Below are 24,455 nucleotides of genomic sequence, written 5' to 3'. Positions count from 1 at the left end.
ATAAAATGAGAAAAGCAACACGGCCCCTTGATAATTTTGCCACTGCTGAGGATACACTTTTACTCCGAGCGCTTTTATCCGAGGTATGAGGATAGACGCCATGGATTGGTCACATGTACAAACTAATCCCCTAAAGACTGCGTCACACCGGATAACTAACTGAGCCGTGGTCCACTTTCAAGCGCCTCACTGCACCTTTCCCGTCAGATAATCATCAGTCTTATTTCAATATGGGAGAAATGAGGTCGCCTACGCCTCACTTGGATCTGAACAACTTTGACTCTGCTGATGCAGAAAAAAGCAGGTATGTTTTAACCAGCCCACGCTCCTTGGAGTCCTGTGCGCGACTTGGCGTCAAACCTGTGGAGCTCCTTATGAAATCGCTGAATGACTTGTGTGAGCAGTGTGTCTTGCCTGCAGAAGCGGCGAGACTCGTGTACGAATCCAAGGAAAAGGAAAGAAGGAAGCTTTTGCAACTGTGCCGAGACGAGAGGGAGAGGATTATCCAGCAGGTTGCCATGAGGCCGAGCCCTACGAAAGTTGCCGGGCGAAAGGATGACGCTGCACTTGCGAAGACGGTGGATCCGTTTCCTTACGCAGATTTGTGCAACAGGGACAGTTGTGCCCGTAAGACATCCTGCTCTACTTGGGAACCAGACAGGAAGACGGTTTGCAATCTAGGTGGCCTCAGGCCTTCTCAAGCTATCCAAATGAAACTTCAGAGACTCACTGAAGACATCAAGAAGGAGATGAATGTCCCAATATCGCAGACGGATCGGAAAATCGTGGCTCTCATGCTGCTGAAGCACCAAGAAGAGTTGGACCGCCTCGGCGACAGGCAGCGGAAGGACGAGGAGCGAGAGGAGGCCCGCAGGCTGCAGGAGGCACGGCAGGCAGAGGAGGAGAAAAGAAGGAGCAAAGAGCTAATGCAAAGTGTCCAACGTTGGCACGAGGAGCTGGAGGCTCGTAGGAGGCTGAGGGCGTGTCGGGAAGAGGAGAGAGCGGGACAACTCAAAAGGGAGGTGATGTTGCAAGAGGAGAGGTGGAAGAGGCTGAAGGAGCAGGTGGAGGCGCAACGTAGAGGACAAATGGCAGCAGCGCAGAAGGACGCACAAGTGAGGAAATATTGCCAGGAGAATGTATTGAGGGAAATGGAGGAAGTGGACGCCAAGCATCAACGCTTGGAGATGCAGAGGGCTGTGGAGAAGGAGTGGAAAGCCAGGAGCAGCAAATTACGCCAGGAGGAGAAAGAGATGAGGCGTCTTCGGGAGGAGAACGCAAGAGAGCTGTTGCATCACATCCTCCGAAAACAACAAGTGGAAAAGCAAATGGAAGAGGAGACAGCGCGTTTGAAAGAGTCGCTGCAGAAGAAGATGCATCGTTCTTGCGAGAAATACGCCCGTGACGCGGCGGCTCGGCTCACAGCGCAACAGGAACGGGCGGCCCAGGAAGAACAACAGATTCATAAAGCGCAACTTCGAGCCAAGCTGCAGACCATCCAGCATCTCACGCACAAACGTAAACTGGTCAGGATGAGTCAGGACCGGACGCGGTGGGCCGCCGAGAATGTGGCCACCCGCCAAAGAAAGAGAGTCCAGCAAACGCATCGGCACAACAGCCGGAGGCAGCAGCGCCACCAGCGGCTACGGGAAAGCGTTCGGAGAGAGGAGGAGGCTTTGAGGACTGCGAGAGAGAACAATGTCGCCATGAAGCAACGGAGGTGCCTGAGGCTGCTTAAGGAGCGAGAACACGTCCGACAGGAGTCGCGCAAGCAAGCCATCGCGTCCTTTCATTTGAGGGAACGAGTGAGGCAGGAGACGCAAAGTCGAACTTTTGCTCAAATGGCTCAGGAAGCTCAATTGACCGCCTCCATCGCTCGCCTGAACCTCTGAGACATTATCCATAGCAAGGGGTCACCAACTCCAGGGGCACTTATCCAATCTGCTTTCCATATCTGCCTTCTGCAACACACCTCAATCATCTAACCAGGATTGTTATCAGTCTTCTGGAGATATTGCTGAGGAGTTGAATCAGGTGACTTTGAGGAGGAAGACATGGAAAACAGATTGGACTGGAAATGGTGACCCCTGATCTGTTGTGACAAGCAGTACAATCGATGCTTTGCCGCTAGATGGCAGAATTCATGTGTACATGTATCCATATGTTGGCATCCATGCAGCAGAATAGCTTTTAATTCAACCAAACAAGCCAAGATTCCCCCTGGGAAAAGTTAAGACTAAATATAAATACTAAAAGATGTAGAAATGTTTTCCTATGTGCCTTGACTCAATAAAGTTTGGGAAATAAACGTGCATTTTCTATCAAGACAGTCGTTTCACACTTTAGTGATACATGACAGGTGTCATGAACATTAATGAATGATTGGGAAATAAACGTGCGTTTTCTATCAAGACAGTTGTTTCACACTTTAGTGATACATGACAGATGTCATGAACATTAATGAATGAACACCAGCAATGACGAGTGTCATTAAGGTTAACCCTAAAAAAAAATATGAAAAAAAAATAACCGAAAGACATTTGTCAACTTTTGCCACAAAATTGACATGATTTACTCAATGACAGTTTAATGGCACTGTAATAAAAATAAAGTCTAAACTTTTTGTTCATGCCTACAATGTCCTTAGCTTCCACCTGATTTTATTACTGCTTCAAAATGTAATTCTCTATAAAAGAATGTGAGGTCATAATGTTAAAAACAGTGCCTCAAAACAGTGCTCCTTGTAATATCATGGCTACAGAACAGGAAACTGAACCCTACAGTTCTAAAGAATCTTTTGTGCTGTTTTTAATCAAAGATTTTTCTTCAATTTGTGTAAAGCACAAATTCATTCATTAGCGCCATCTGATGGAACAATGACCTGTTTGTTCCTAAGGCAAATTGTTCAAAAATGTGTGTTTTTTCTCGTAGGTGTGGGCAACCGAGCCCTTCTTAGTCATCATGAACCACCACAGCCAGCAGCATAGGAAGCCCCACTCCGAGAACAAAAGTGAAACTCTCCTCAAGCCCCAAGTTGCTCTGCTGCTGTGGGGGTTCTGTTTGTTGTTGACTCGCACGACCGCGTCTGCTACTGCTGATGATGTCAGGAAGAACGTGCACCGTGGCAACAAAAAGGAAAGTCCCACCTGAGAAAAGCATTCCAATACCAGTTGCACCGATTTGATTCTGAGACGACGTGCGAGTCTGGAGACAGAAACACATTCATTCCTGGTCATGACGGTAATTGAATCAAATGCATCAGGGGATAACTTGTCGGTCGTGTCTTACTGCGTGCAATATAAAGTAGGTCGCAATGGCAACAATGGGTGCGGCGGCTGAAAATGCCAACAAGTGTCCCTGGATGGATTTTTTTTCCAGTCCCGCATGCATCAGAAAGGCAACCAAACCGAAAGATGCAGGAGCCTAGTAGACAAAGGAGAAATGATTTTAGTAACGTGGCAATATTACTAATTTTGTGGGAATTTCTATTCAAAATTAGCCCTTGGAAACAATCCATAAACACATTAAACAAAAAACAAGCAATTAATGTATACACCAAGTATATATAGACCATTTGCTAACTATACTCAACTTTAACATTATAATATATTATTGGTACATTTTTGTAAGCAAATTAGTGTCTTTCTTGACATAGACACTTTTGTATTGGAATTACAGCAACAATCTGTTGGTTATTTTATTAAACAGTGAGACCTTTTTAAAATGATACCAGTGTAAACTGTTGGTTTAAACCAGTTCTAAACCAGTTCTGCATGAGTTGTCATCCAAGCATTTTTTCACTGAGATTCAGGAACGGTATAGATGAAAACTTAATTGTCCTTAGGTATGAATGTCTGCATGCGTGGTTGTTCATCTCATTGTGCCCTGCGATTGGCTGACAACTAAATCAGTGTGTCCCCCGCTTTCTGCCCAAAGTTGACTGGGACGGGCTCCAGTGCCCCCATGACCCTTGTGAGTCTGAGTGGAACATCACAATATTCTCACCTTGTGTAGAATAACAGCCAAAAAGACAATGATCTGCACCGTGACCTGGCCCGTGGCTACCACTGCACCCAAGGCGAATCCATCAACTATTTGCAAAGCAAAAAACAAACAGGTCAGTGCAAGTAAACACAGCTTTCAAAGCCCAAATACCTATCAACACATTAGTTAGTTAAAAGAAAAGTTACATGTTTCATTGATTCAGTAAAAGCCATCTTTGGCAAGATCACTGGTCAGCAGCATTAATCTGCTCAAACCAAATTGGTATTAAAAACAATTCTGACATGCCTCCTCAAATCTTAATATGACAATACACAAAGGTGCTGAAACTAACTGCCAATGATGTTTTTTTTTCGTCCTCTGCACATTTAACTAATGATTTATTATTTTTTTGGTTAGGCTGCAAAAAGAGTCTCTGGTGATTTTTGTATCAAAGTGCACCCAAATCTTGGGTGTCACTTAAGGGGGTGTTGGGGGGTGAGGACGCACCCGGGCCTTGAGGAAACTCGGTTTACGGGCGTAGAAGGGGCGCGCTTAGGCTAGGGCAGAGTGCAAAACAAAGCTAAAATGATACACGGCGGTAAAATATAGTGTTTAAGTTTGAAAATATTTTTGTCAGGCTGCCCCTCTTTGACTGAAGCAGCCTGGTGACATATGTGGTTTTTTTTGTCTGACACGAAGTTCTACAGGTAGAACTGCTTCGATCTTTTTGGCAGGGTATAAAAGTAGGTTAGGTTTTATAACATTAGGTTCATAACCTCAAGGTGCTGTAAAGTTTTGCTGTCATAAACTTTTTTCCTCAACACTAACACTGAGTTCCTTCCAACCCACCGAATGAGAAACGCTGCTCTAAATACAGGCCTCAGAGAAAAAATAAAAATAAAACAGAGAGAAAAAAACACATGGTGGTCACATGAAGTCTGGATATTGCTTGGTGGATGATCCTTTGTACTTAAATATGTTGTGTCCCAGAGGCAAAGACACACTAACAGATGTAAAGTTTTTAACTTTTCTAATTTACTGTACCTGCAGCGTGAATAACCAACCCCAGTGTTGCTGTGATGGCGTCAGTGTTAGGAGTCTTTTGTCCTGAAATTACAAAGATTTCATCTGGGTCACCTGGCCAGTTTACACAATCAAAATTACAGATTTATATTCATATTCCATTAAATTGTATTATTTTCGCAATTGTCTATCTTCCTCATTTCACAGCTTTTCTTTTCGCTGCATTGTGAGACTTAAAAGTATTTTTCCATTCTTTTGTTAGTCAGTTTCAACCAATCTGAATAAAGCGTCTGATCATATTACATTTAACCGCCAACAGGGAGAGGTAATCACTAGAATGTTGTTTTTGCCACGTTGACAAGCCTTTTAACCCTTTCATAGGACAAGTGACTATTTTTGGTCATTAACAAATGTTAGCAGTTATTATTAGATAGAAACAAAATTTCAATTTATTAATCATCATTGTTTTTTCCGTTATTTTTTTGATAAAATATTTATAAATAAATGTTAAAATTATATAATGAACATTCATTCGCCCCTCCCACTCAAAATGGATTGGCGCCAGCAATGGCAGCCAATGAGTTCAATGCGTGCCTGTAATTCCTGCATGAAAAGGTTAACAATGCGTCTCTGCTTAGTTTGATGAATAGTTTGTTTAGTGTTGATTCTGAAATGCTTTAGGAGAAAGTTGCTATATTATTTGATGAACTGACATTATCTACCTGTGGTAATATGAGACTAATTTGAGGGGTGGCAAACATGTGGCTCTTGAGTCGCATGTGGCTCCCGGCTAATATGAATGCGGCTCTTTGCTTCTTATCATATTTTGTATATAGGGTCATTGCCTCGTAGTTGATGCGTGAAGCCTGGCTAAGTTGATGTGTGTTGAGGGTGGACAGGTACCTTGAAATGAACACATTGTTGTTTTGTAAGGGGAAGAGTGTTGGGGTGAATAATATGGTTTTAATTGGGTGTTTGTGTGTGTGTTTGTCTGTCTGTTTTGGTAGGTCACTTTGTGGTGTAGCTCTTTGACTCACCCAGGTTTTTTTTTTTTTGCTCTTTGTGCCTAATGTGTTGGCCACCCCTGGATTAGGTGGTGTTAGTTAGTACCCAATTGAACTCCTGGTGCCCAGATTTGACAAGTGAGTTCTATGTTTGCAAATCACATCCACCTACCACACAAACAGAAGTAAGCCCCCAGTTGATCCACAATGAACATGAAGGTGAAGCCGGACGTCAAAGCCACTCCGATCCACAGCTGAGGCAAGGGAGCTCTTTCATTGGTGGGCGTTGCATTCACAGCAAGCACAGAAGCTGCTAAGAGAAGATTCACAAATATAAGGCCAAACAGACATCAATGGAAACGAAATATATAGTTATGATATAAAAGAAACCATTCTGGTGTTTCTGGGACTCTTGCATTAAGCCCACTCCTTCGGGGATGGTGATGGCTAAGGCTGTACCACACAAAAAGCCTGCACCCAGGATGGAGACAAAGTGCAGGCTTCTCTGGAAACACACAAACACACACACACGCACACGCACATGCACGCACACACATATGCACACAGATTTTAACTCTACAACAATGACTGGAAACCCACATTTCTTCCCCACGTGGCCATTTAGGGACACAAACCACAGTGTTTTTTAAGGCCATGCGAGCAAAACGAACACTTAAAAATCCTCTTTTTTTCAAGACTTACCTCCGAAAGTCGAAACAAGAGTGGGATGAATCCAAGTAGGAAGCAACCGACAAACATAGCTACCGATATTAAAGTAATACTCAAACCCCCATCCATTTTAGCGACTGCTTTTTCAGGACTGATTTATTTCCAAGTCACGGGTGATGTTTTTTCTTCATCTTGCCTTGTGAAACCCAAGAATAAAAATGTCTTCATGAGGACAACATTTGTCATAAGACATATTTCCCCATTCTCGTCTTCCACGTCGATGTTCCTGTTCTTGCGACTCCTGCCTGTCAGAGATTAGGTGGAAGTTGACCCCACCATACTGGAAATAAAATTACTTATTATATAGTATTTCATTCGTTTATATTGAGTTTGTCCCCGCCCCAACAACGTCCGATTCGCTGCAAATTGTTCGCAAACGTTTGTGCTACGTTTGTCCAGCAAAATGTTGTTTCTGTGTGTACCAGGGTCAAAATGCATAAATCTTATCTGAAATAAGTAACAGTTACACAAAACTTGGTTACTAATGTATTATTTTATATTGTTTATCTAAATATCAGAACTAGTAGTTTGTGCTTTGTTTCCTGTACGTCAGTTGTTAATGTGACACGTTTTTCTTGTAGTTTTTTTTTTCCGGTATTGTGGTCTCTTTTTTCTCTATAAGTCAATAAGGAGGTAAGCACAACGTGCCTGAAGAAATGTTTGTTTTTGGTTTTAAATTTTAACGTGTGCAGAATAATTTATTGCACTTCTTTATTATTAAATTTGAATAGTGGAGTGTTGGCATCGCTGTGTGTTTGGTAGAATTTTTTTGTTTGGTTTTGACATCTTTGTCATAGCTAATAAAACGAATTGTAATTACATTACCTCGGCATGTTTCTTTAGTCCTACACTGCCCCCGTCTGGAAAAAGTGGTAACTGCATTTCTTTTATGCCATGACATTAAAGGTGCTATGAAATTGTAAACATGTCTGATCTCCTTTTCTGAACCGCTTTACCCTCATTAGGGTCGCGGGGGGTGCTGGAGCATATCCCAGCTGACTCCGGGCCAGAGGCGGGGGACACCCTGAATCGGTGGCCAGGCGATCGCAGAGCACCATCAGACGGACAACCATTCGCACTCACACCCACCCATACCTAGGGGCAATTTAGTGTCCAATCAGCCTAGCATGCATATTTTTTTGGAATGTAGGAGGAAACTGGAGTACCCAGAGAAAACCCACGCCGGCCCTGGGAGATCATGCAAACTCCACACAGGTGGACCAACCTGGATTTGAACCTAGGACCCCTGAGCTGTGAGGCCGACACGCCAACCACTCATCCGCCTGGCTACCCTATTAACATGTATTATTGTAATGTAATAAATGTAACCCTAAACATATACAAACAATAATTATTCAGAAAAAAAACTAAATCTATAATTGAGAGCTGTTGTCCACATAAGTAAACGACACATTTTGGGTCACTTACTTGCACCACACCAAAATATGGTGGCGCAAATCATCCTTTTAAAACGTGACCGTTTTTTAATGACTAAAAATTCTCCTTTTATCCTACACCCCTTTCCCCAATAGAACAATAAAAATCAGGCTTGGCGAAGATAATCTTTATGCACATCCATCCTAACATGTCCTTAGACTGGGGGGAGAAAAAAAAGAAGACAAACAGAGGACAGCTATTCCACTGTAATTGGTGTACACTGGCTTCAAAAGCTGAGGTGAGACCCACAAAGCATCCCTCGTCAAAGGGAACTCTAAAGCACATTAAAAGCGAATTGCTTTTTGTGTAAAGTGTGTTGGGGGTCATTCCGGTCACGACGAGCGCACCTCTCCAAAAGCGCACGCGCACCCAAAGGCGCACTCCATACTTTCTAAAAGACGCTCACATTGTTTGAAGGCTTCCACAAGAGCTGTACATATGGCATCCGGGTTGCAATTAAATGTTTTTAAGATGTTTTCCCTTTCTTGAAGAAGTTTCCTTTCCCTTTTTTTCTCTCTCTCTCACAGCAGCTCTTTGGCAGAAGGAGGGAAAGGAGGGGTGCGGGTGTGGGGGGTTCGCATTGAATGGCGTCCCTGATAACAATCTGGTCAGCGAGTTGTTGGACTTCCATTGGCCTTCTCAAAACGTCCTTCAGACAAAAAAGCCCAAGACGGAAATAAAGCCCCACCTGGTACCCCTGTTTGTTAAAATAATAAATAGATTTTGTTTGATAAATAAGCAGAGGAGGGCGTCAAGTATAAACCAGGCGCATCGGGGCAGGTATCACCTGCTCTTTCTTCTAGCACGGTCATTTGTATTGTTAAATATTGTTAAATGATCACTTTTCGTCCTCATATCTGCCACGTTTGCCCACGCTTTGCATAACAAGCAACAAAAAAGGGGGGAAAAAACAAGCAAAAGGACTCGACTGCTTTAAACGAACACCTGTCCGTCATATCGCAATATGGATATGCTGACATTATTTGTAAGGTGAGGTCTTTCGTTTACTTTACAGCTTTTTTTCGGGACTTTTACGAGAGCAAAACGACCAATCATATCTCGCCTGAGTGTGTATTTGGACACTTTATCGAGCGCATATGGACGATTACATTGCTTCCAAAACATATTTGAACAGTAAATTAGGGAGCGTTTTTATTTTAAATCCTTAAGAAGACCATTATATTTGAGAACTGCATTAAATACGTACTAAATAAGACGCCTATTGACATACAGGTCTTGGAGCATCCTTTGTACTATCTTTTGCCATAATAGGATTTTTGTTTTTATACTTTGGTTTTTGGTTGGTGCCATGCGTAATAATATTTGTGCACATGGTTTATTTTTCAGTTTTGTTGGTTATTTGGCACTTTATACCACATTGTGGTTTTCTTCCTTTTTTGTTTTACGTTTCATCTATTTTTATATTAACGTGCTACATACATTTCCCCGCATTTTTGCTATACAAGGAATGCGTAAAATGTGCCACCACACGCCAAAGAAACGTCAAATAGCGAATCAAAAACAAAATAAATGTTCCAGCTATACGTTGGGGGTAATAAATTAAGACCTGGTTGTGCGTTTTCTAACAGAATGCCGATATTAAAATGATATAGTTGAAAGAGGATTTCGATATTTAATTATGAAAATTTCTCACCCTACAAATCACCATTCAACTATTATATTTAGTTTTTTTTCCAAACAGTATATTCCATCAAGCGATAAGGAAAAATGAATCACAAGTTTGTTATTACAAAATTTCCCGCAATTATAACTTTAATTAGCTCCCAGAATAATAAGTGAATGGACGACTGCCTTTGTTAATGGCAGGTAAGCCTATTTAGACATTTAAAAAACGTTTCTGGACCTGAAATCAAGGAAAATACTTTTAATTTAAGCTAAATCAACCGTTAAACGTTAAATCATTAAACAATTTATATTTTTCATTCCCTTTTTTTAAACCACCAAACCACACACAAAGAAATACAGTAGTGGGTCTGCATGAGAGGGGGAGAGGGTGCAAGACGTGCTTTCTAAAAGCTGATTGGTCACCTGACACATGCTGTTGATTCAGGCGTACAAAAAGATAAGATAAAGGCCTTATAAAATGGCAGGGATGCGCGTGCAGCACGCACTGTCGGATGCCTCCTGCTGCTAGGGTGAATCAGAGCTCCAGGTAAGTGCATTTTACTCAGGAATCTATCGGGGAATGCGGGGTTGGTTGTCACAGTTTCACTATGTCGTGAATATCTTCCGATATCTCTAAGAAGAATCTGCAAGCTATTTTATGAAGCTTAATATCCACGATGTTCCAACTTTTATGTTTTATTTTTAGAAAAAATATTTGTGTTTAAAACATGTTAATATCAATCAGAAAAAGACTGACGCTTTTTGACGGCTGATGTTAATATCAATCAGAAAAAGACTAACGCTTTTTGACAGCTGGGATGCTATTACAGACAATGAGGTGATTGTCACTTAGTTTAGATGAGACAACTAAAAAAAAACTTTAGTGTTTTTAATTATCTCTACAATTTTGTAACCGCTCAGAAAAAAATAAGGAATAATGTAAAATTTTAAATTGAACCTAAAAATGGTTGCCTCTTACCTCAAAGTGATGTGTGACGTCACAGTAGAAACTGTTTTTTTTTTTCTGGCCACAATTGTGATCGTTTCAATACCAATATTTTACAACAACGTCCTCTGGCGGTTGAAGTAGACAACGAACCCCACTCTCACATATCTATAAAAAATACAATTAAGGGAATGAAGTCATTCAAAACATAATACATGTGTTAATTATATATGTTGCGGTGAAGTGTAGAAAATACCAATAATTAACAATACATGACTCAACATAGCTTTTGGAATGCAGAATGTTATATATTATCTCATGAGTAATATGAAGTACAGCTATCGTATTTATATCACATTAGAGAGCCATAATATTGAATTCCTAAACCGTAAACTTCTTCACATTTGTTTTTATTCTAAATAGGATGTTTCCCCAAGAATTCTGTGCCCCAACTGATGCGGAGACAAGCAAAACCGCAGAGTCGCACATGAATCCAAAAGACGACGGTGTGCACGCGCATCCAAACGAAAAGACCCCATCCAAATGCGCACATTCTGCACTACGCGGCCGACGAAGGGTGAAAGCCAACGACAGAGAACGTCATCGGATGCACAACCTCAACTCTGCTCTCAACGTGCTTCGAAACATTTTGCCGACTCTCCCCGAGGAGGCCAAAATGACCAAAATAGAAACTCTGCGCTTTGCCCACAACTACATCTGGGCCTTGACTGAAACTTTACGCATAGAACAAGCGGCAGACTACTCGCCTGTCCTCGGCCGTCCACCTGCAGCTTCCTCAGCACCGTCTGATCTCAAATGTTGTGCCTCATTATCATTTTATCCCAAAATACTCTATTGTGAGAATACTATGTTTGATCACGATTGGCAGTATTAGAAATTCATTTTCCCAGCCTTATTTATGCACATTTTCAGCAGCCATTGTATTGTTATGACCGAGATCTACGTTTAAAAAAAATATTTATTGTAAAGCTCCGATCAGTAAATTGAGAAAAGGGGCACCTTAGTTAAACTAAAATACGTATTTATTTGGCATTGACATTAAAATGTTTGAGATATTTCTGTGAAATAGTTGGTCTCATCAATAAAAAAACAAGTACAAAAATTGTGAATTGTGTGATGTTGAGCATGACAGTCCCTTGTCTCAAAACAATAACAAAAAAAGAAAAACAAACAGATAGTGGTTCCTCTCTTGTGAATAAGTCCCTAATTACCATTCAACTCAATGTAATTCAAATAAGAATTTACCAATTACAGATACTAATGTTCTCATGTGCAAATCATGGTTTGTCAACTCTTCCAGTGTGTACACAAGAAGAGTAACTAATTCAAAGCTAAAAGTTTGGAAGTGTCTTAGAAAGCAGCGTGCAGTCTGAGGCCGAACTTTCATCTCCTTCTACTTGGGAAAGACCGTGACCACGTCGTAGCCTTCGGGCGGGGTCATTCGCTCGCGGGCGTGCTTCTCGCAGTAAATCTGATCCTCCACAAAGAAATGTCCTTTCTGTTTCAGGTTGACGTCACAGTCTGTGCAAGTGTAGCACTCGGGGTGTCGGAACTTGTCACGCAGCTTTACCAACATCCCCCTGTGTCATAAAAGCAATACTTCAATCTCCACTGCAAGACGAATTACTAAGTGTAAAACTCAAATGTAACAACCTAGAAAAATTAGAGCTGGCAATGTTTACACTAATTTATTCCCGGCATTTTTGTAGGATTATATATTAGTACCAATATACCTTTTAGTTAAGCAGTTTTTACACTGAATTTGACAATTTAGGGCAGCAACAATTCCAACTGATCAGTAGTGGGTGGGAAAAAAGTTTTTTTATTGGTTGTTTTACCAGAATGACCAGTTTTGGTAAACGTACCACTTACCGAAAGCAATTCTTAAAGTGATAGACATTACTAGAATATGTGAAAACCTCTCTCAGTGACAGGACATTGAACATCTCCCATGAAATTGTGAATAAACAAAATAAAATGTCATCTTTCTTTGGGCAACACGCACGCAAAAAAAAGACCGGCCAGTTAAACTGGATTGGTGTCAATAGATCATTCAATGATAGCCATCTCAATTGAAAAAGATTTGATAGCCAAAATTACAATTCCAAATTGGCAGGGCTGAACTACAGCATAAGATGGCATTGTAGTAGATGCTCAGTCCAGATGTGTAATGTGTGTACATTAAAATGTAAAAAAGGCTTAAATACTTACACAACCCCTGATCCACACTTGTCACAGACAGCCAGCTTCTCGGTATTTCCAACAGAAGAGCCAATCTTTGTTGTAGGTGCTTTCACACTCCTGAACCCTGAGGGTCTGTCAGAATTGCCTAAAAACAACCATCAGTCACGTATGGAGAACATTTTTAAAACGGGTGGCCTGCTGTTCTATATACAGGGAGTAGGTAACATAAATGAAACATGCAAACATTTACTTCTTCAAAACAGATTGAAAAGAGAGGAAAAGTCACTTGGAGAAAAAAAAGGGTGATCTGTACCTGTTTCAAGAATCTCCTGAAGCACCTTGAAGGAAGCGGACTGTCTTGGGGGCTCGTCTGACTCCTGGTTCTCTTGCAGCATTTTGTAGACTTCGGAATCTTCAGCTGTTGGTGGTCGCTTAGTGGACTTGGATGGATCTGCAGCTCTACAAGGAAAGTATCAAGGAATGGATGTTTGTTTGAACCACAAACAAAAGATGGCGTCATGTGTTGACCCCATCGGCGCACGAGTTTGTTCTCACACGTCAGGCTCGTTGGTGGTCGTCGATGTTTTGACTTCGTCCACGGCAGAGTTGAAATTTTTAATGTTCTCGGAGGAGTAGAGGCCAGCCGGGTTGTTGTACTGGTTGGTCACAACATTGGAAGCAAAACCTGAGAACGGCAGAGCACTCCTGTTGTGGCCGGAGCCTATTTGTTTCATTTCCTGCCAAAGTCAGAGACAAGGATGAGAAAACTGTGGCATGTAACAGTTAGTGTTGCACCCATAGCACACTAAAAGAACGTCAGTGGTATCAGCGTGGTAACATGGCGTGTCCAAGATCTACTTTCCAACCGTTGGTTGACCTACCCAAGATGGCTGCCAGCTATGCACGCCACAGTAAAAAAAAGGAGCGCTTGTTGCCCTTCCCAAAATGATAGACATCCAATCGCTTTGCATATTTTTTTAAATTTGTTCAGTATTAAATCAATAAAGCCTTGACTTTGATGTGAATGTTGCCCCTACCAAGATGGCTGCACTGAGACCATTTTGGTAGGTGCGAAGAAAGGTCAAGCTTCTGCCGTGAATTGAAATGAGTTTATCATTAGTAGATGTCCAATCCATCTGAAGTGGGAGAGTGGCCACCCCAACTCCCACCCCATGTAAATTACTTTACATTTGAGAATATTTCTTGGTATTGGGAGCCAAAAAAATGATTAGTAAATGTCGCACAACACATTTTTAGGAAAACAATGGGCTCATCAGGCCCAAGGAAATGTTATAACAGAGAGAGAGCAAGCCAAATCACAGATCGACCAGGTCACGCCACACACAAAAGTATAAAATAGCAAAAAGGCATCCAAGTGACAAATCGCATCCAAGCATTCAACACGCGTGCTGGTGACAAATCTGCACAGCAACTAGACCGTGTGGCCTTTGGACAACACACATCCGGCTGGCCTTTGCTTTCCACTCGGTAGGCAGGAACCGACCGAGTCTGACGTCAGAGCTTGGCAGATAAAACTACTGTCGTCTAGGAAACCTCCTGTTAGGAAGTAAACAATGACTTCATCGTTTGCCGCAGGGGTGCGGCGAGGACAAGGTTCAGACTCGCAGAAAATTATACGGCTACCAGTAAGTTGAATGCGCTGAGTTTCTTTTAAATGGCTGATGAAAGAGAGTCATTGTGCAATCCTCAGTTTACAGTCCATGTTGAGTCTGCAGACACGCACCCTTGGCTCTGATGCAAGATTCATCTTGTAGGGATGTGATTTTCCTTCTTCCGACGACAGCGGCGACCACAACTTATTTTCTGATCTGAAATCGAAGGAAAGGATAAAGAATCTTCAGGTATGATAGTAGCCATTTCAACCCTTTTGGGGACAATGGCAACTAAAGTGACAGCTATTCAAAAGTTTTTGTATTTAAGGCCTTTAACCATTTATAGTGTAAGTGGCTAATTTGGAACATATAAAAGTACTTTAATATTAGCATTTAAATAGAAATGATTAAGCATTATTGTATTTCATATATATATATATATATATTAGATAACTTTATTCATCCTGTATTCAGGAAATTTCATTGTCACAGTAGCAAGAGGGTGAGAATAGACACAGAAAAATACATTTTAGACATAAATAAATAGGTTATATATATATATATATATATATATATATATATATATATATATATATATATATATATATATATTTCTATGGTAATAAAACCCATTTAAGAATTGTGGTGTCTTACCTGTCAATGGAAAGTGCCATCTCCTGTATGCACCCCTTAATTTTGTTCTGCGCTTCCAAGTGAGTCATGCTGTTTGTGGCTTCGCCATCAATAGCTAAAATCACATCACCAATACAAAGGTTGGCCTGGGCTGCTTTGCTTCCAGGTGTCACCTGCACATGAAAAGGAATACTTTGTAGAAGAACAATTTCATTTCAATGGAGTCTTTCATCCGAATTGCTCCCGCTCTGGGAAACGGACCCTCATCAAGTGACTTCAACGCGTGTTATTGTTTACAGTATACACCGAGGCGAAGTTGCCTGACCTGATGCAAATGATGCCCTGGAGACAAGAAACTCTGGTGCGGCTTAGGAATTTGCAATTATTTTAATGGGTGAGGTGAACAGAGTACTGAAACACCCAAAATAGAGCTGTCATTTTACTAAAATCCTTAGAGCCAATGAGAACATAACGCTAGTGTATGTAGTACACTCATTGCTCACATTACAAAACACAAACTTCTAATTATAGAGTGAATTTAATTTGATGAGCAATCTTAACCTGTCTACTCTATGTTTCCAATTTCAGCGCTGATTTGGCATTTAAGAAGCCCTGGGGGGGGGGAAAAATCTCTTCTAGTCAATTTATCTAAGTTTAAATGTCGAGCACTACTTTACTTAAGCCTTTACAGGGCATGTGACCACTTATAGTAATTGAAAAACAAACAAACAAAACTTTACCCCCACAAGATCTGGTGTCTATATAAACAAATGTGGATATCACTTTTTGGGTTAAGTAGGCCAAAATATTAACATTTTGTATACAAAGGTAGGCGATATAAATCCAAATGTGAGGTACATACATATATTTGTGTATACAATTTTAATTTAAAAATTCAAATTAAAGTAAAACACAAATAAACCAATATAACACGCTTAAGTCAATTTGAAAGAACAAATAATAAACTCTTTGGCTGCCATTGGCGACGATGGACGTCCAATTCATTTGGACTCAGAGAACTTGCATTTGCTGCCAACTTTCCCAGTCCAAATGAATAGGGCGTCAATCTTAAATGGGTGGCTTATAAAGGGTTCAGCTATCAGATTTATTTAATTTCTTTGTGATCCAAAACACATGTGATGCCAGCTAGGGCCTTGACATTCATAGATCAACTTCATAACACTTCACCACATGTAACTTGATTTTAATCATCGGCACGTGCGTTAAAATGCATGCTAGTGACAATTTACTTGAAAAATGGAGTTTAACCAAGCCATGTGTGACCTGGGTAGCGGATTCCCATCTAAACTTACCCGAGAAATAGTCAGCGGTTGCTCGAAGTCTTTTCCTCCAACTAACCTGAATCCCCAAGGCCCGGGACCTTGCACCACTATCCGCAGAGGCATAACTAAGAAGTTCCGTACAAGTTGCTGTCGAGGAGCTTCAAGTTTTTGTCAGGATGTCTGTCTGTCACTTGCTTCTATTTCCTCGCTCTAAGTGACCTGCGAGGTGATCAATGGTCGGGAGGGGCGGAGCCTCAGGTTAGTAGGACGACAGGCATTGGGAAACCTTCATTTTGTTCAGGAGAATCACAAGATCGTCTATTGCCCAAAGCGCGACTCTCGCTACTACTACAGGCAAAAAATACACAATACGATATCAAGTAATGCAGGGGTCTCAAACTATTGTGGGGGCCATTACTTGATATCTATTTTTTCTTCTTCTTTCAAATTAATGTCAGTTTTCATGGGCATTTGTCATTAGGTTATTGTCCAAGTGGATTTGTTGGTCAAAGTCAAATCATTCAAAAACATAAAATTTGTTCAATTCCTATATTTTAAGGCTTTTAATCATTTTAAATGCACTTTTATTTGTAATGATTACAAAAATAAAAATAGGGAAAACAGTAAATATTCAGTTTTAAATTAGTTTTTCCCCAGGCACTTAATTCATTTTTAAAGGGCGACAGAAAATGATGATGCCTTGACTTTGACAACTGTGATTTAGAAGATTGGCATTTTTCTTAAATATTGGAAATGTTGATTTTTGTGGACTATTTGATGTGGCCTACACTCACCCAACGCACAAAAAATTACGTATACTTCTATGAACAACTGCCATGGAGACTCGAGAGCGATATCGCTTTAAAACGCGATCTCCGACGCTCCATTTGCAACAGTAGGATTTCCTTGATGTCGGTGCCGTGTTACATGCAAGTTTACCATTTATGGTAGAGTTTAATTCCAGGATGTGGAATGTGCCGCTCCCAAAACTTGAATTCCTTCCAGCATTGCTGCTGAAGTGGAGTGGGAAAGCTTCCGTATGATGACTGAATCAAACATTTATGCTGAGTTTACTAACACAGCTTGGTTCTTCAATTGTTTGAAGTTTGAAGATCAATCCAACATTCCAAAAAGTCTATGCAAAACACACCTTTGAACCCTTTCAGGCACATGTAAGACATTTAACCCTTTACATAATAATTTGAATAACTTATTTTTCCAATTAGTATTAATTACAATGGATTTTTTCTACTATTTCGTTCAAATAATATTAATATGTTCAAAGAATAAAATGGTCATAAAATTAATTTAATAAAGTAAAATGAATAAAAAGGGAAATACACTGGTCATGGCACACTAACATTGAGTTTTTTTCTTCATAAAATTTAACTCATTGCATGCCATTGACAGCGATAAATGTCTGTGAATGCTCATTTTAACGCTCATTTGGCCCTACCGTTCAAAATGGATTAGAAGTGTAGTGCGTCAAGTAAATAAGGGGTTAAAATAAATGGTAATTTCTGCTTGAAAGGCTTATTAAATACTGCGTAACACAGCCACAGCAGTGTATAGCGTTTTATTCTAATATTGTCAATGTAACAACACTGCAAATGGAAGCAAACAAACCAAACTCGCTGCAGGTTTTGTGTTGCACACACTCAATCATAACATGATCAATATATATGGAAAGCACTTTGTTGCTCTTTTGAAATGGACAAGTTCCAAGTGAACATACTCCCAATACAGAGACTAGAATTAAATCGGGAAAGCATGACAACGGAAGTATTCCACAGAAACATTGCAGAAATACTCATAAATGAAAATGAGGCACAATTTTGCATTAAACGTAAGGCATTTTGAGCTCACAAATGGCAGAGAGATGTTCCTATGCATCAAACTTCCTGTGCTCAGTAACGTTCCACACTGTGACAAAATCCTTCAGGTAGATAAAACGCTGCACGTGATTAAAAGCTTAAACTGAAGCTCTGATCAGATGCAGTCTATTTCTTATTTTACATATTTACAATCCTTCTTATGCAATCACCTTTCACTATATTTTGCATACATGGAATCACATTCATATATCGTACATTCATACATCCGGTGATGTGTTATGACGCATAAAATGACAAAAGCAAGTTGTTTTTACACAATAATTCCTGTTGCTCTGTAATAAGAGAGAATGTCAGATGACTTGGAACACAAAAAAATTGGATGAGCTCAAGTGATACAAAAACTTAAAAAAACAAACAAAAAAAACAGGTCAACAGCAGAGAATAAATCATGCTTTTGTTAGGTGACAAATAGTGTTGCACCGATACTAGTATTGGTACCATTTTACCACTAAAATACTGGGGAGTACTAAGTAATAGGGTGTGGATATTTTGAAAAATAATGTTCAAAGTCCTGTTACCTACTGCCGGTTGCCCTACCCAAGATGGCTGCCAGCTACGCATGCTGCCATAAAAAAGAAGAGCCTGTTGCCCTTGTTATGATAATAAAAGTCCAATTGTGTGGGAACAATCATCCATTTTGCTGTGATTTAATCCATTAGAAGTGGGAAGGTGGCAGCAAAAAACAGTAATTAATTTACTCACCCAATTCCAATGGACTGGATGTTTAATGCCTTCAATGGCAGCTAATGAGTTAAACAGCTATTGACCAAGCCGTGATTACTTTACATTCAACTAGTTATGCTGAAATGTTGCATGAAAAAATAAATAAACGTGACTATCGCCTGAATCGGGCCCAAAATTGGGTATCAGTGCAACACTAGTGAAAAAATACCGCAACATTCTCTAAGTAATTGTATGCAGGCACACTCATAATACAGTTTATTGTAGTCATTGTGACAACGGTAAGGAAGAAACACTTGATTTTTGCCTCAAAAAGCACACATCAGTGAGGGCGAAGTGCAGATTGCTACCTGTTAAATAAATGTTTTTAAACCATATCATGTGACACTCATCACTGCACAATGTATCGAATATGATGTAATGCAATATCCTTCTATAGTCTGTATAATACTGAAGGGCTACTGATAGTCTGGCAATGTTTGTTAGCTATTTACTCTTAAACACTTATATAGTATAAATATTGACTGTTTATCTTTTTTGAACTGCCCACTTACTGGAGCGACAAGCACTAAGAATAACTCTAAGTACGTAGTAATATACATGTTGTCAAGCATAATACAGTCTGTGAATTGTGAATTTGAGGACATTGTTAGGATTGCAGTATTTATAAGGGGGTTAGGAAATTAGAGTCAATACACATTTTTGGATTACATTGTGATTTTGACTGGTTATATGGTGCACTGGTGTTGACTACACTGTTCAAATCAGTTTTGAAATCCAACCTGATTTACAAAAATATCTATCCATATTCAAAAGGCCTCTAAATTGCTGTACGTTTACACAATTGGTAATTTACCGTATTTTCCGGACTATAAATTAAACTCACGAGCGACTTATATAATGTTAAAATATTGAATTTTGCTTCGGCAGAAATGTTAGTAAACCCTGACTGACCATGGAGTAAAAATGATCCACGATCGGTCGCGGCAGGGCACTCTTGGCTTGTGAATAGGAAGCACCAAGAAAGAGAGAAAGATATATAAAATTTGATTAATTTTTTTGTCGTTTCAATTATTTGATTTAATCCATTAGGTTCTGTGTGCATTTTTATTTCCATTCATTTTCATACTGGAGAGGTAGTTTTTTTTAACAGAAATATTTTCACAGCAATCTGGACAGTCTAAAATTATCTCTGGAGTTGAGAGATGGAAGATATGAGACCTGAGCGAAGAATCGACAATGCAGGAACACCTTGGAGCGAGGCTGAACAACAGTTTGGTCACTGGAAACTAGTAACGAATGTGACGCTACTAGTAAAGCTAAATTAAGGTAACGGGACAGCCGTGGGTTACCAAAACTGTCAGTGTAAGGCAGTGTACGATACAAATGTTAGAAAAATAGCAGACGATGCGGCCGTTATTGAGCCCAATTGCTGTAAAGTTGTAGCTAGCTAATCTGAAGGAATCTCACGTTAGCATTAGCACTGCGAAACTGTGCAATGCCAAGTAAGGCAACTATTTATTTCTTGTAAAGTAAAACCAGTGACTGTGTAAAGATACTTGGCGAACGACATAGATTCTTGCCCCAAAATGGCAGTCCAGTGTGAACTTTTTATGTTTTTTTGCTGTCATGAGGCATTTTTGACATAAACACTGGAGCAATTTATAGTCCAGAAAATACGGCAGGTTGAATCTCACAATGCTTTATAAAAAATAAAATAAAAATCACCATTTTCTGAGAGACACTGTTATCTTTAAAATGTTGATGATTAATCCTGTAGTTATTTGGTTTGGCTGGATTTCCCCAAATGACCAAGCAGGATGTTACATGCTACCACGCCTGTTCTATGGTCACAATGACGCGAGCATTTTACCGTGCTATGTGTCAGTAAACATGTTTATGCTTTAAAATGAGGTAAAAATGATAAAGTGTCAGAAAATATTTACACAGTTGACCTCCGTTATCATGAGTTAAATGTCATTGTTAAACATGTGCTTTGATTGTGGTGACATGGTTGCTGAGAAAAACAGACGGCGGAAGCACATTTGAAAAAAAAATCAAACATGCACACGTGAGATACTGGTTTGGAAAATTTTTTACACTGTGAATATTCTAGCAGTGCTACCAAGGATTAAAAAAAATGTAAATCCAGTTCAGGTAATAAAATCTATTGCTTCATTCATCTTCTGTTGTGCTGCTTGACTTTGTCTGAGGTGCTACATAAACATATGTTGTGTAAATGACATGACGTGATTGGAAGCTTGCATCTGCAGGATAAAAATATCTTGATATATATATATATATTTCCATAAAGAATATACTCAAGGAGACCAGCATGTGTGTAAAACATGTATACATCATGCTGTAGTTTGGGCATTGAACATACTATACAAGGACTGTGCAATTTTACATTCTTAAGAATGAACTATAATCAATTCAGATTAATGATAACCCTACCACACGTCCAAAGCGGGACAGGCAAAAGTGTGTTAAAGTTGCTCTACAGTTTCACCTCCTTTACGTAATTCCCCGGAAAAGTTCCAAACCGATTTGTCCTTTTGGACGTACCTGGAAATAAAGAGAATACAATCAGATTGTTAGCGTGTTTACTCACACAACACAAAGAACAGTATTTAAAAAAAATCAATTGTCCGCAAAGTCTGTTTTGATCATTTTCCACTTGTTTTAGTCACCAAAAATGACACAATATGGCAATGAATCAGCACCCTAAGAGTGGTCACAAAAGTAGACATCTATTAGAAACCCCCCCATCTCAGAACAGTTATTTTAATGCATTTCTTTTGTTTAAAAAATGTTTTAATGCATTAATATATTTTTAATAAATATTCACTTTAATTAGAATTATAGTTCATATTATACTTGTGTTTTTTATTTTGTGTTATGTATTTCTATTTAAATAATATACTCCCTAAAATATGTTCAATTAATTAATCCCCTTCACTTAAAATCATTATTGCATTATCTTATTGCCCATCTCTACAAATATCAAACATACACTACAAAATATATTTCTTGCGAGCTACAAGTATGAATGTATAAAAATGTCATCAAAAAATGTAAGGAAACAAAAAAAAATCCTAATTCATGCATGAAAGGGTTAAAAGGATTCACATCAGTCGGCAGAAGCCCAATATAGACGCATACAATACGACACAGGAAGACTGACTGCATTCTCTAGGAATGTGAGGCCTGCGGTACATACCAACAAACCAGCCGTCATCGCATTTTTCCATGACGCTGACGAGATCTCCCTCCTGCAGCTCCAGCTCGTCTTCGTTCTGCGGCGCGTAACTGTACAGAGCTTGGAAACTGGAGCGGAGCAAAAGAGACAGACACTAAGACAGGGCGGACATTTGAGTGCCGCAAAAAGGTATCAATCAAACCAATGACAAATCAAATCCACCATATGGCTTTGCTTTCTTTCTTTCTTTCTTTCTTTAGAATGGACATTCTTGAGTGGGGACTGCATCAAAAAATGATGTTTGTTTTAAAAGCTTTGGTTTTACCTTACAAACACATTTTAATGTATCCTATGGATTAAAAATGACATCATCTTGTTCACAAATGTTACAATAACTTCTAACTGAAATGCCCTAACCCTAACCAACCTGACAAAATGTGCCAAGTAATCCAAATGAGTATTTTGAAATTACAAGATATTGACAGCTGAGCATGGCAATGAAAAAAAACTTTTTTAAAAAATAAATAGTAATAAAAAAAATTGATTCCTTGAATTGGCTCAAACATGAGGAAAAAAAGTATACCATATTTTTGCAGCAACACCAAAATTGTTTAATTTCATTGAGCCAGAATCAGTAGTTTGCTTTTGATATTAAATCATTTTTTAGTAAACACTATAACACAATACATTTTATACCATTGCATTGCCGAGATTTCTACCGCCCTGCCCATATATTGAATTAAATTGAATTGAATGCTTTTATTGTCATTATACAAGTATAATGAGATTTAAAGCTCCCACCACATTTGATTATTGAAATATTCTTTTTTTTTGTGTGCCTGCAAGTACTGAAGCAATTCCATGCATGCTTTCATTTTCACTTCCTATTACAGTACAGTCGTAATGACCACATGTCGAAATAGTTCTGAGCCCAATATGTTGTTGTGACACCCAAATGTACACATTTATGGTCCTACTTACATTCCACCGTTGAGACGGCTGGGCTCCGGACTGCTGCTGTGGGACAGGGGTTGCTGGGAAATGATGACAGATTGTTTACTGGGGTGGCAGTGCAGTCTGTGAAGTGCGTCGAGAGGGTGCTGGGACAACTTGCTGCAGTAGCTCACTGAGATCTCAGTTATATTCAAGATTTCATTACACACTGCCTAGTAGTAGTAGCAGGTGAGTCCCAGGAGAAGTTTAGGTTGAAATGTGGGGAGTGAATGAAGGTGTTAAAAGAGTGAGGCAGAAAATTGGGGCAGGAAAGTAGGCCCAAAAAGTAGAAAAGAGGAAAGGGAAGTGATCCGTTAAAAGCCACAGAAGAGCAGGTGAATGTGGAGACCAGGAAGGAAAGCATGGAGAAGCAAGACAGCAGTATGAGTTCATGTGAAGGAAAAATGAATTATTAGTGTGTGTATTTATTCTGAAACTATATTATTTGCATGCAGCATTTAATAAAAGAGATGGATGCAGCTGTTAAGATTGCAGTTAATTTTTTTGTGGCAATGCTGAATGGATGAACAGGAAGGATTCAAACTGTATGTTTTTTAAATAAATATAATTGGTTAAATTATTAATTCTACAAAGTCAGACAGAATTCTGGTTGAAGATCGACTGAGGAAGACACTTACCGCCAAAGAGTTTACGTTGTTGTTATCATGGATATCAAACAGCATGACAGGGCTTCTGGAGTTGCGGCCGTGGTAATCAATGTCATTTGGCGGGGGCTACAAGACAAACGACATCACATTACCAATTAAGACCACCAAAAAAGAGCTTACATTCTTAGCATATCACCGTAGTCCCATTTAAAATCACGGAATAACACGGTTTGGAGAAGAGCTCTACATCTTAAGCAGTACATCTTTAAGTCACTTATTTCCATCTATGCCACGGATTCAAATATACTGTATGTCCAAGGAATTAGCGATTAAACAAAAGATCAGACTCAGATGCATAACATAACGCATCATAACGAGAAACATAAGCGCCAATCTCAACAATTTTGGGTTAGTTGCACACGGCATGCAAACCTGTACCAATAGCACGTCGTTTAAATGAAGTTTAATTTATGCTAAAATAATGGTCAGTACAGTTGCGAGAATATTACTTTGAAAAAAGGGTAGAGTAAAACAAAAACAGTACTATTGTGCTTCTCTAATTGTAAATGTTACACTATTTCTATTAAACTAAT

The 24,455-nt window shown here is 39.6% G+C and overlaps 4 protein-coding genes across 11 annotated transcripts in view; 1 reads left to right on the top strand and 3 right to left on the bottom strand.

Moving 5' to 3' along the window:
- The first annotated feature begins 145 nt into the window (after positions 1-145).
- LOC144084279 (uncharacterized) lies at positions 146-2,287 on the top strand. 2 transcript variants are annotated; one of them, XM_077612543.1, is made up of 2 exons: positions 156-304; positions 421-2,287. In XM_077612543.1, the coding sequence occupies exons 1-2, from the start codon at positions 289-291 to the stop codon at positions 1,890-1,892; spliced, it is 1,488 nt and encodes a 495-aa protein (XP_077468669.1). In that variant the 5' UTR covers positions 156-288; the 3' UTR covers positions 1,893-2,287. The 2 variants fall into 2 exon arrangements, with proteins under 2 accessions (XP_077468667.1, XP_077468669.1); XM_077612541.1 differs by having other exon boundaries at positions 146-2,285.
- Positions 2,288-2,570: 283 nt separating this feature from the next.
- LOC144084280 (zinc transporter ZIP9) lies at positions 2,571-7,052 on the bottom strand. Of its 2 annotated transcripts, none has more exons than XM_077612545.1 (7): positions 6,714-7,052; positions 6,402-6,516; positions 6,184-6,321; positions 5,029-5,091; positions 4,006-4,091; positions 3,289-3,423; positions 2,571-3,204 (listed from the first exon to the last, which is right to left on the bottom strand). In XM_077612545.1, exons 1-7 carry the CDS (start codon positions 6,807-6,809, stop codon positions 2,953-2,955), a joined length of 885 nt encoding a protein of 294 aa, XP_077468671.1. In that variant the 5' UTR covers positions 6,810-7,052; the 3' UTR covers positions 2,571-2,952. The 2 variants fall into 2 exon arrangements, with proteins under 2 accessions (XP_077468671.1, XP_077468670.1); XM_077612544.1 differs by having other exon boundaries at positions 6,184-6,324; positions 6,714-7,050.
- A 4,722-nt stretch (positions 7,053-11,774) lies between these two features.
- pdlim1 (PDZ and LIM domain 1 (elfin)) lies at positions 11,775-16,762 on the bottom strand. The gene is made up of 7 exons (XM_077613944.1): positions 16,514-16,762; positions 15,222-15,373; positions 14,699-14,783; positions 13,510-13,691; positions 13,268-13,413; positions 12,982-13,099; positions 11,775-12,350 (listed from the first exon to the last, which is right to left on the bottom strand). The coding sequence occupies exons 1-7, from the start codon at positions 16,604-16,606 to the stop codon at positions 12,164-12,166; spliced, it is 963 nt and encodes a 320-aa protein (XP_077470070.1). The 5' UTR covers positions 16,607-16,762; the 3' UTR covers positions 11,775-12,163.
- Positions 16,763-18,043: 1,281 nt separating this feature from the next.
- sorbs1 (sorbin and SH3 domain containing 1) overlaps positions 18,044-24,455 on the bottom strand; it is a 38,780-nt gene continuing 32,368 nt past the window's right edge. For 5 of the 6 annotated variants that reach the window (XM_077612962.1, XM_077612967.1, XM_077612965.1 and 2 more), the window contains 4 exons: positions 23,893-23,988; positions 23,243-23,427; positions 22,283-22,389; positions 18,044-21,627 (listed from right to left, as the gene is read on the bottom strand). In XM_077612962.1, the coding sequence (XP_077469088.1) occupies positions 21,560-21,627; positions 22,283-22,389; positions 23,243-23,427; positions 23,893-23,988 (456 nt within the window). In that variant the 3' untranslated portion in view covers positions 18,044-21,559. The remainder of the gene's footprint in view (positions 21,628-22,282; positions 22,390-23,242; positions 23,428-23,892; positions 23,989-24,455) is intronic. The other variant, XM_077612966.1, reaches the window with a different exon arrangement.

This window comes from Stigmatopora argus, chromosome 11, assembly GCF_051989625.1.
Source record: "Stigmatopora argus isolate UIUO_Sarg chromosome 11, RoL_Sarg_1.0, whole genome shotgun sequence".
Lineage (NCBI taxonomy): Eukaryota > Metazoa > Chordata > Actinopteri > Syngnathiformes > Syngnathidae > Stigmatopora > Stigmatopora argus.
Note: the sequence above shows the minus strand (reverse complement) of the source record. Positions and strands in the feature narration are given on the sequence as shown.